Source organism: Camellia sinensis, chromosome 2, assembly GCF_055761805.1.
Source record: "Camellia sinensis isolate YWXY chromosome 2, ASM5576180v1, whole genome shotgun sequence".
Taxonomy (NCBI): Eukaryota; Viridiplantae; Streptophyta; class Magnoliopsida; order Ericales; family Theaceae; genus Camellia; species Camellia sinensis.
Genome location: NC_138962.1, coordinates 20,133,112 through 20,143,660, shown reverse-complemented (window position 1 = coordinate 20,143,660; position 10,549 = coordinate 20,133,112). Strand labels below are relative to the sequence as shown.

Genomic DNA, 10,549 nt, shown 5'->3' with positions numbered 1-10,549 from the left:
GGGTATTTCATTTAAAGGTTCGGTGCAATTGGAACGGCATATGTATCTGATAAGAGCAATTTTGCTAACCTTTATGGATGAGTAGACATGTAATTGGGTTGGGGCACAAATACAAATGACGAATGTGACTGTATGATGAACTGTGGGTGTAGAAATCAATGACAGTGGGATAGTACTGATGGAAGGTACAATGCATGTGTGTTGGAAATGCCAAATAATGGACGATCAGGGGTACTGAACGGATGACTTGGTGCATGCAAGAAGGAACGAATTTTTGCAAGATGAATTCGGCCAGTTTGAGAAATTAATACGATGTATGTCACAATGCATGAGGTCTTCTGCAAGCATACAAGTCATGTACCATATATTACAAATACTTACAGCATAGTGTTGTGTAATATTATGAATCTGTACATTCCTTTAAAAAAGTAGTCAGTAAAATAAACCATACACATATTCGTACAAAATGTCCGATTCGAACAAGATTGAAGCTATTGTTGAAGCTCATGTTGCTCCTGTATTCCAGCAGTTGCAAGCTATCTACGAAAGGCTGAATGAAGTGGACACACGGTTGTCAAGTTTGGAGCGGCAAGTCGGCGCTATCAAGCAGAACGTTGATTGGCTGACCGATGACAAATTGGCGGCGGACGATGCGAAGTCTGATAGGAAAATGGATGAGGACAGTCAGTCAGACAGTACGGACAACTCTTCAGAAGACGCTGCTGATGATGCAGCAGATATGTAGATTTGATTTATTTTTTTTTTAACCTTCCCTGTAAGCTATGAAAGTTTTTTTTTGGCTGGAGTCATATGTGCTAATGGGCTGATATATAACTTACCTACGAAGAGTATTGAGTTTTCATTCATAATGTGGTTTCTTTCATTTTTGAAAATTAATTTTCCCTTTTTTGTAATTAAATTATAAATTAACTTCGGTAACAAAAGCAGCCGTAAATTATATACAGTTACAGTCGCATTCATCCGAACAAGAAACATGCGTAAACAAAATAGTACTAAGTCAGCAGCCACATCGACATGTTTGATCCATGTTTACATTTGACTTGCACTTTGCAGTTGGTCCATATTTACATCGTCCAGCAAAAACAATACCGGGGACCCATAATTAACATCCATATTGAAATCAAAGAATAAAAAATTAGTTAAAGTCCTATTGCCACCAAAATTACTGGCGTACTGGCAGCCCATTCCCATCACTGGCCTAGCTTGTGGCATTGCTCATATGAAGGCACTCCCGGTACTCTGCGATCTTTGCATTATTGACATCCATAACGATGTCAACCAACAACTTATGACGCACAGAGGGAGCGAACTTTGTACACAAAAATCGTAAGACAAATCAGTTAAAATTGAAGGACGTACGAGGAAGGATTTGATTGACAAATGGAAATTAAGCGGTAGAATGTACCTTGTGTGGACCGGGGCTTAAATCAGGTTGCTGCATGAATTTGATGACGAACATCCCACAGTCAAACGTGCTACAAAAATAATTTCACATTAAAGTTGTCATCAATACGTAATAGGTTCGTTAAGTCAGTCATGCAGCTTAGACATTAATGTGAGGGAGGGATTGTGGATTACTCGTCCAGTTGTTGTACTGGCCTCTCGTCTAACATGCAGCGGTGGAAGCTACGCACGTCTGTAACATAATCATTTCCAAAGTGTAGTTGCAGCAAGTCGTGCATAGTTTCAACCTGTTCCACAAGGTTGAAGTTGGTTTACGTCAAGGATGTTTAAGTTTTTTGTAGTGTTCAGAAATGCACCAGAAGGACATACCAAAATTTTAGCTGCATTTAGCTTCCTTTTGTTCGGTCGGTTGGATGGGACTGAGTCGAATAGGTAGGCTACACGGTCCACCATATCAATTTTAACGCACAACCAATGCACTCCTCTGTAATTGAAAGGCATGTAAATCTACACGAAAACACAACGACAGACCTTGTTTAGAGGCCATGCAAACATGTAATGGCTTTCATATTTTCTTTTTAATATAACGGGATGAACATTGATATTACCCTCTGGCATGTATCAATCGCACCAGTGTATCTATCATGTCCGAAAAATGATGTGACGATATGTTCATGGTGCAGAGGTTGCATATCTTTATTTAGAATCATAGTCTGCATGTGTAATGTGTAAAGGTCATTGACGGAAACATTTGTCAAAATATGTCATACACAATACACAACGTAGCTTTAAACACTTACTTACCGACAGATATACGGAAAAGAACTAATCAGTGTGCCTCCCGTCATTGTGTAAATCCCTCTGTCGATTAGTCAATTGCATCACCACCAAGTTGATTGGCTGGAACATTGTATGCAAGACACAAGGCAAGTTGATTAGAAAGGTTTCTGAGTTAGGGGTACTGAAAAACGCAGATTCATATTTGTGCAGCCAACACTTACAGTGTCGGATAGCCACGACCCTGGTTTGAGCGTGCGCATGTCACGCCGGGTGCCAACTTCACATGCCCGTCCATGAAGATTCATGGAAACATCAATGTCCCTACAAGCAATAAATGATCCTTAGAACGATAGTTATTTCACAGTGGACTATCATTGAAAATTTGCAAGTAGTAAATGAAACAATACATTTCATTTTTGCTATCATCAAATACATAGTGAAGAAGTTTTTGTTCCTCCGCTGATAACAACCCTTCGCTGTCCAACATCGTCAACAAGTCCTACAAAAATAAACAGCCAACTAACAGTACACATTTCATAAAAATATTGAAGCTTACATTACAAGGTCGGTAGTCATAAAAAAGAACGTGAAATGATGTAAAAACTGTGAGCCTCAGAGTTTTCCCAACTTGTGATGTTTGGTGCGGAGTTTGTTAGAAATGTGTACTAACATATGGCAGCAGTCATAACTGCAAACATGCAATTCTTTGACAACTAGTACAATACAACACAGATGATTGTAAAATTACTGATTCACATTATTGATGTGGGCATGAATTGGGTATTCAGAACTTGTGGGGCATTAAAGGCAGTATTTGTACCTTGTTCACGTTGTCCACACCATCAACATCCACAGGTGAACTGCTGTCGTCAACTCCACTATTTGTTTTGCTATCGATGCACAATTGCATATCCCCGACCTCAGTGGCTTGAACTCCACTTCCGCGCATTTTTCCTTTTCCTTTTCCTTTTCGTCTTCCCTTTGCACTTCCTCTAACGATTCCAGTTGCTCCCAATGGTTTGCCAAGCTTAGTAGGAGAAGTATGCACATCGCACGCCACGTTCTTCACGCCCACTGACTGAAGGTCAGGACTGTATTTATCTTCAGTTTCATATGTTTCCCCTGACTGAAGGCCTCCCTTCTTGTTGTTGTCCCCACCTTCTTCGATGTTCAGCTTGTGCCCATCATGCAAATGACTTTTGTCCCTTGCCAAGGTTCCCTTCAAAATATGTTGTTGGTGATCCACCCCTTGTACATCTGAAATATTACACTCCATTGGGTTAACTTCGTCCGATGGTTTGACCACGCCATCCTCATGCGCCTCGACTCCAACAGCAGGGTCCACACCCTGTTTGGCCACGCCTGCCGGTTGCGGTGTAGAGAATATACCTTCGATGAGGTGGTGTAGCATTTGCTTCAGTTCACGTAAATTGGTTTGTTCAGTGAACGGTTCGTTGCAGCCCAAACTGAAACGTTCAAGCAGTTGCTTCAGCATTTCCTTCAGTTGAGCAACATTGGAGGAGAGGTTAATGATACACACATCATTGCCTTCCACCTAATCATACATACACATTCGTGAACTTAGTCTTACAAACCATCTTCAAATGATGGGGCTCAACTGTGTGAAAATTGCGTAATGCTTGGATGGATTACCTTGTCATTGCCAACAACTTGCTTGCCTTCGAAATGTCGCAACATCTCCATTAAATCTGTTTGGTTGTGGAGAACTTGCTTCATCATTTCCTTCAGTTCGCGAATGTCGGACTCCAAATTGCTCATACGGACTTCATTGTACTGTCCTGTTTGTTGGTTCTCGACATGGCATGCATCCATGTCAGCATCATCGGCGTTACTGTAATCAAACTCCACCTAATCATAGAAACGCATAAATGAAGTCTGACATTGTATGTTGAAAACAAGTGGGTCGATGGTGTGAAATGTGCACAGTGGTAGGAGTGCTTACCGCAATTGTTGGGAAATTTTGCTTCCTTTTGATACGTCGCAGCGTCTCCCGTATTTGGGTATCACCCAAATCATGAAGTCGAGGCGTGGACCGCGTCGTAGTCGAGCTCAGACAAACACAATCAAGGTACAACAGCTGTGGACATTAAGAGGCACACCATAATTAAGTTGTTCTTCCCACAAAAATGAACTATATTCAGTAACAATGACATTCATTATTCTCAATTTTGCAGTGGAACGTACATAGCATACCGATTTTGTTGAGGATGCTGTCAACTATATAGGCACATATCATGCAATGTTTGTTGGGGAAAAAATTGTACAGCACACCAAGGACTTTATTGATGAAACCAAGAAAAAAAATTTATGTACATGTTCCCCTCTTCGCAACGTAGTTTTAATTGGTTCCTCCATTGAGGTTCGGCATACTTTTTGCCCTCTACTCTTTGTTCTTAAATTCATGACGGTAGTCACACAAAATTTATTTCTGCAAGTACCATACTTGGTCAAGAAGAGTGTTGTTTGTCGTACTCACAAAGCAGGTAACCATTGTATGTCCCAATCAAGGCCAATTTGTTGAACCATGACAGAACAATGCATGAAACGCATGAAGGGGGGAATGGAAAAAAAAAAATCAAGTTATTGGCATACCATTAGCAGGAAAACACATCCAGTTGCACCACGATGACCTTTATACTTGCGAACACCGTTGTGAAGGAATTGCAGTGTCAACTTTGCCCAATTACAAGCTCGCATATGATTCACGTCCTTCACGGCATGAATGAACGATGGCTTCAACTCGGTCATTGTGGTAGGACACAACATGGCCCCCAACACGTACAGTGCAAATTTTCGCCGAAACTCGTCCTCCGCACCAGCAGTCTCGGTCAGATAAAGTCTCAACTTGTTCAAAGGAATGACTCCGTTAACAACTCCAACCTCATTGTAGATATTGGGATATGCTTCTAATGACCCAGCCAACTGCACATCATCGCCTTCACACCGTATTCCCAATAAAACATTAACTGCCTTACACATGAGCCTCACTTGACAACCATGAACATTCAATGAACTACTGTCAGGATCGAAGTTCTGTATCAACCATGCGCACAAGTCGTGATCTATACGTGTACACTTCATCCCCAGGAGGCCAGCAAACCCAATGTCAATGACTGCCTGCTTTTGTGCTTCATTGAACCGGTTAACTAGCTCAACAATTGACTTCAATGATATGCGGAGTTGCCTTTTACCCTGCACATTTTTTACCCTTAAATTAATACAAAAATACAACCAACAATGTCAGCAAAGCAGGACCTAGCCAAATGCATTTCCGAAAACATGAAGTACGTAATGACCTTTTCAGACTTCGGTGCACATGGCACTACTTTGGCGTGTTCCTCAGCGCTCGCCTTAGCCATTTCCGCAAACCTCTTTTTCTCATTAGAGGGGAGTGCCTTCCACCTTTCCCCAATCTCCTTTCTAGTCTTTAACCAAGAAAATGACAAACGTACAAGACAAGTAACAACTATGAGTCCAAAATTACTGTAACTACAACTTTATGCCAAACGCACTCCGCGTGCATTGTTGGTAATTAAATAAGATTGCAAATACAAATAACAGTTGCAGCAAAAAGTCAGCGACAAAACGTAGCTGGACTTTTACAATGAATTGACATTTACAAAAACAATAGGAAGGTGACATTATTACATGCTACAATCCTACAAACGCGAAACAATCAGAAGCCCACTACGACCATTCAATTCAACGTGTGGATAGCAACCCAGCGATGTGTTTCCATCATAGTGTATTATAGAGAATACAGATTTCGACACTCACCATTTTTCGTCGAGTGTTGTCTGGCCCTTGCATTTCCTTGAGTTGTTGCTGGCTGCATGCAAGCATCGTCAAGCTTATCATCACTAAATGTGAAATATGAATACATATATATATATATATATATATATATATATGAAAGTTTTTATGTCAAGCTGGCCCCGAAATTGGCATAAGACAGCTTTCGTACATCCGGGACTGAATCGACACCAACTTAAACATTTTCAGACATGCGGAACAAAACCAATTTGAAACATCACAAACTGAACTTCGACGAGGCGCGTAATTTCCGTACGAAAAATGTAATTCCAGATTGTCAAAATAAACAACTAGTACCTGTAACAAATGAATGGTGCAACTGGCCGCTTTTGACAAGAGCCAGCGATAGTGTCAGACATTTGGATATGTTGTTCGGCAATTGTCTTCAATCTTTTCCTTCCCCTTATGAAAGAGCAAATCATACAAATTAGATTGAAGGGAAAATTACAGGGGTGGTGTACACATTTTGTCCGTTGTCTAATTTGGATCGATGCACTTTAAACTACCTAAATTGTGACAGTCCATTTCAGATTTGGTGGACATTTTCGGTCAAATTGCTAATGCCGTTTGTCATTTTTAAAACAAAGATTGTAATGTCAATTGATTGAGATTATGTAAGTTCAGTAAAGTTATAAGTTGACTACAACAAAAAGTACAGTTGCCACGTATATGCATATTTTCTGATACAAAACAGTGAAGAGTTGTAATCAAATGGACGTAATTGAAACAAAAGTTCAAAATTGATGCTGCAAAGCGAGAGCATTCAAAATTTGTGCAAAACAAAAAACACAAACACAAAAGTACAAGGGTTGCTGTAAGAATTGATCCGGAAAAAAATCAGCGTATTCCTTGGTGATGGATTTCGTTTGTTTACAAACATATGTACGAAACCAACTGGTAGCAAGTCTTTAAGGAGAAAACTAACATTGTTGGTGCGAGGTGACCAATATCCATCAGATGCAATGACGACAACTCCTGCAAAGTATTCCAATCAATATTTACAAGAACACAAACAAACGGCTGCAACATGTGGCTGTTAACCTTAAAATTTTGCGTAAACACAGACAACAACACGCAGAATTTCCCAACACATATACAGATTTTGAAACAGACAAAAGAAAGGGCACACATCAAGATTTTGCATTTCGTTCACACAGCTTACAATTAAAACAATTATGTGTACAAGCGATAAATGCATAATTTCCCAAATATTGAAGAGGAAGGACTACATTGTGTTTTTCATTTAGGGCTGAAGGACTACACGCACATACTTTTATGAAGGCCCGACTACAAAGGACAAAGAAGCAATTGAACTATTTCATGACGGGGTTAAACAATCAGGACACGATTCTTCTGTGAGAGAAATTGGTGCTCATCCCAGGCATAAAAACCAGATGAAACCCCATCCATCAAGTTGAGGGCTTCAATTTCCTACTGAGCAACTTGGTTGCAGAGAATCGAGGTGGCTGCATCGTGGCCCATGCTCCATTACCTTCGAGTGGTCAGACAGTGGGCAGATCAGAGAAGAATACTTTTCCAGGCGTACAAGCAAGTTTCATCAATTGTATGATAGGTGAACTCTTTAGGAGGGATCTGAACTGTGCGTGCACATACAGTGTGCTCCCATCCGAGGGGATGTCCAACTTCTTAACTACGTTGTTCAGTTCTTCAACTTCACGAACTGTCGTAAGGGTGAGGTGAAGAAATTCATAAAAGTCAACAAGCCCAGGCAATTCACGAAGAAAATCTCATTCGTAGAAATGGACAACCTTGCCTGCCATTGCACGCAACTTTTGAATGACGGTTACCTTTCTCTTGAAGTTATCATCTTGCATATATATACAGCAGTTACATTTAAAGAGGAAGGTAGCTGTCATTCATGAGTTGCGGGCTGTCTGGACTTTATTGAGCGAGTTCATGAATGCGTACTCTCATTTGTCTTTTTTATGACCTTCGTGCAGAATGAGAATGGATGGGTACGTTAGTAATATTTGTTGGCAGGCAGTGGCAGTCTTACTTGTTTCATTGTCACATACAATTGATGAAACTTGCTTGTACGCCCGGAAAAGTATTCTTCTCTGATCTGCCCACTGTCTAAGCACCCGAAGGTAATGGAGCATGGGCCAGGATGCAGCCACCTCGATTCTCTGCAACCAAGTTGCTCAGTAGGAAATTGAAGCCCTCAACTTAATGGCTGGCCTTTCCAACAACTTACGCGGCTGGAGACGATGGCTGAAAACCAATACCTTCTTCCCACCTAAGTCAGACAAGCGTAACAGATTAAGGAAGAAGACTGCCACTGCCTGCGAACAAATATTACTAACGTACCCATCCATTCTCATTCTGCACGAAGGTCATAAAAAAGACAAATGAGAGTACGCATTTCATTTCTACGCTCAATCAAGTCCAGACAGCCCGCAACTCATGAATGACAGCTACCTTCCTCTTCAAATGTAACTGCTGTATATATATGCAAGATGATAACTCCAAGAGAAAGGTAACCGTCATTCAAAAGTTGCGTGCAATGGCAGGCAAGGTTGTCCATTTCTACGAATGAGATTTTCTTCGTGAATTGCCTGGGCTTGTTGACTTTTATGAATTTCTTCACCTCACCCTTACGACAGTTCGTGAAGTTGAAGAACTGAACAACGTAGTTAAGAAGTTAAACATCACCTCGGATGGGAGCACACTGTATGTGCACGCACAGTTCAGATCCCTCCTAAAGAGTTCACCTACAGACACGTCAACCACAGAAACAGAGGGCATTGACGATGCTCGGATGGACCACATCTTAGAAAGTTGGATATTAGACAAGGACTGAAGGCAAACTTCTTCCTTAATCTGTTAGGGTTGTCCGACTCAGGTGGGGAGAAGGTATTGGTTTTCAGCCATCGTCTCCGGCCACTTAAGTTGTTGGCAAGGCCAGCCATCAAGTTGAGGGCTTCAATTTCCTACTGAGCAACTTGGTTGCAGAGAATCGAGGTGGGTGAATCCTGGCCCATGCTCCATTACCTTCGGGTGCTCAGACAGTGGGCAGATCAGAGAAGAATACTTTTCCGGGCGTACAAACAAGTTTCATCAATTGTATGTGACAATGAAACAAGCAAGACTACCACTGCCTGCCAAAAAATATTACTAATGTACCCATCTATTCTCATTCTGCACGAAGGTCATAAAAAAGACAAATGAGAGTACGCATTCATGAACTCGCTCAATAAAGTCCAGACAGCCCGCAACTCATGAATGACAGCTACCTTCCTCTTCAAATGTAACTGCTGTATATATATGCAAGATGATAACTTCAAGAGAAAGGTAACCGTCATTCAAAAGTTGCGTGCAATGACAGGCAAGGTTGTCCATTTCTACAAATGAGATTTTCTTCGTGAATTGCCTGGGCTTGTTGACTTCTCTGAATTTCTTCACCTCACCCTTATGACAATTCGTGAAGTTGAAGAACTGAACAACTTCGTTAAGCAGTTGAACATCACCTGGGATGGGAGCACACTGTATGTGCACACACAGTTGAGATCCCTCCTAAAGATTTCACCTACAGACACGTCAACCACATAAACAGAGGGCATTGACGATCCCCGGATGGACCACATCTTAGAAAAGTTGGATATTAGACAAGGACTGAAGGCAAACTTCTTCCTTAATCTGTTACGGTTGTCCGACTCAGGTGGGGAGAAGGTATTGGTTTTCAGCCATCGTCTCCGGCCGCTTAAGTTGTTGGAAAGGCTAGCCATGAAAGTGAACGCTTCAACTCTTGATTCAGAATTGGGTGTGGGAACGAATAGCTCTCTACAAAATTTGGAAATCGTCATCCTCATTTCAACTCTTTCAATTGGCTTTCCTATGTTTTAAGTTGAATACCGTCAACTATGCATGAACTTCAGCACTGAAAGAAAGAGTTGTTTACTGTGTTACATGGACTCGGGTACGGGTGCCGGGTGCGGTATGTATGTACGGGTCCGACTCATTAAATCTTAACCCTACATTCAATGGTACACGGTGTGGGGAAAAAATATCATATTTTTAATCTAATATGTGATATAAAATGGTACTATATGTAACTCACGGTGTCAAAATCACATTTATAGTAATTTCACAATAATTTGCACATATAATAATTGTGTTTTATACAATTATATAAGAAGTTTCTGTTGAAAAGTATCTGACACATATCCCATACCCTTGTCGAACTCTCAGGTGTCCGACAGAGGTATTTGATCTATTTTGAAGAGTCCGTGTACCACAGACTGTTTCTAAACATAAGTTCCGGCAATATAAAATCACCGAGTACTACAAAATTTAAAGCAGAATTCAACCGAGTGTGCTACCTGTTGCGGAAACAAGATTAGTCATTGTTTGTTTATCGAGTTTCTTATTTTTGCTTTTTTGGCTACTCGAAAAAACAAAATTGTTTTTCGCGTGCCAACATTACACAAATTTTTTTTAAAGTCTTCTTTCGTTATATATAACCCAACCTAACAAGTTCGCCATGTAAATG

The 10,549-nt window shown here is 40.8% G+C and overlaps 2 protein-coding genes across 2 annotated transcripts; both read right to left on the bottom strand.

Moving 5' to 3' along the window:
* Positions 1-904: 904 nt before the first annotated feature.
* Positions 905-1,928, bottom strand: LOC114316521 (uncharacterized). The gene is made up of 4 exons (XM_082913494.1): positions 1,795-1,928; positions 1,600-1,712; positions 1,427-1,496; positions 905-1,330 (listed from the first exon to the last, which is right to left on the bottom strand). The coding sequence occupies exons 1-4, from the start codon at positions 1,924-1,926 to the stop codon at positions 1,220-1,222; spliced, it is 426 nt and encodes a 141-aa protein (XP_082769620.1). The 5' UTR covers positions 1,927-1,928; the 3' UTR covers positions 905-1,219.
* An 808-nt stretch (positions 1,929-2,736) lies between these two features.
* LOC114282432 (uncharacterized) lies at positions 2,737-4,941 on the bottom strand. Its single transcript, XM_082913493.1, has 4 exons — positions 4,819-4,941; positions 4,169-4,303; positions 3,859-4,074; positions 2,737-3,760 (listed from the first exon to the last, which is right to left on the bottom strand). Exons 1-4 carry the CDS (start codon positions 4,921-4,923, stop codon positions 2,990-2,992), a joined length of 1,227 nt encoding a protein of 408 aa, XP_082769619.1. The 5' UTR covers positions 4,924-4,941; the 3' UTR covers positions 2,737-2,989.
* Positions 4,942-10,549: the final 5,608 nt, after the last annotated feature.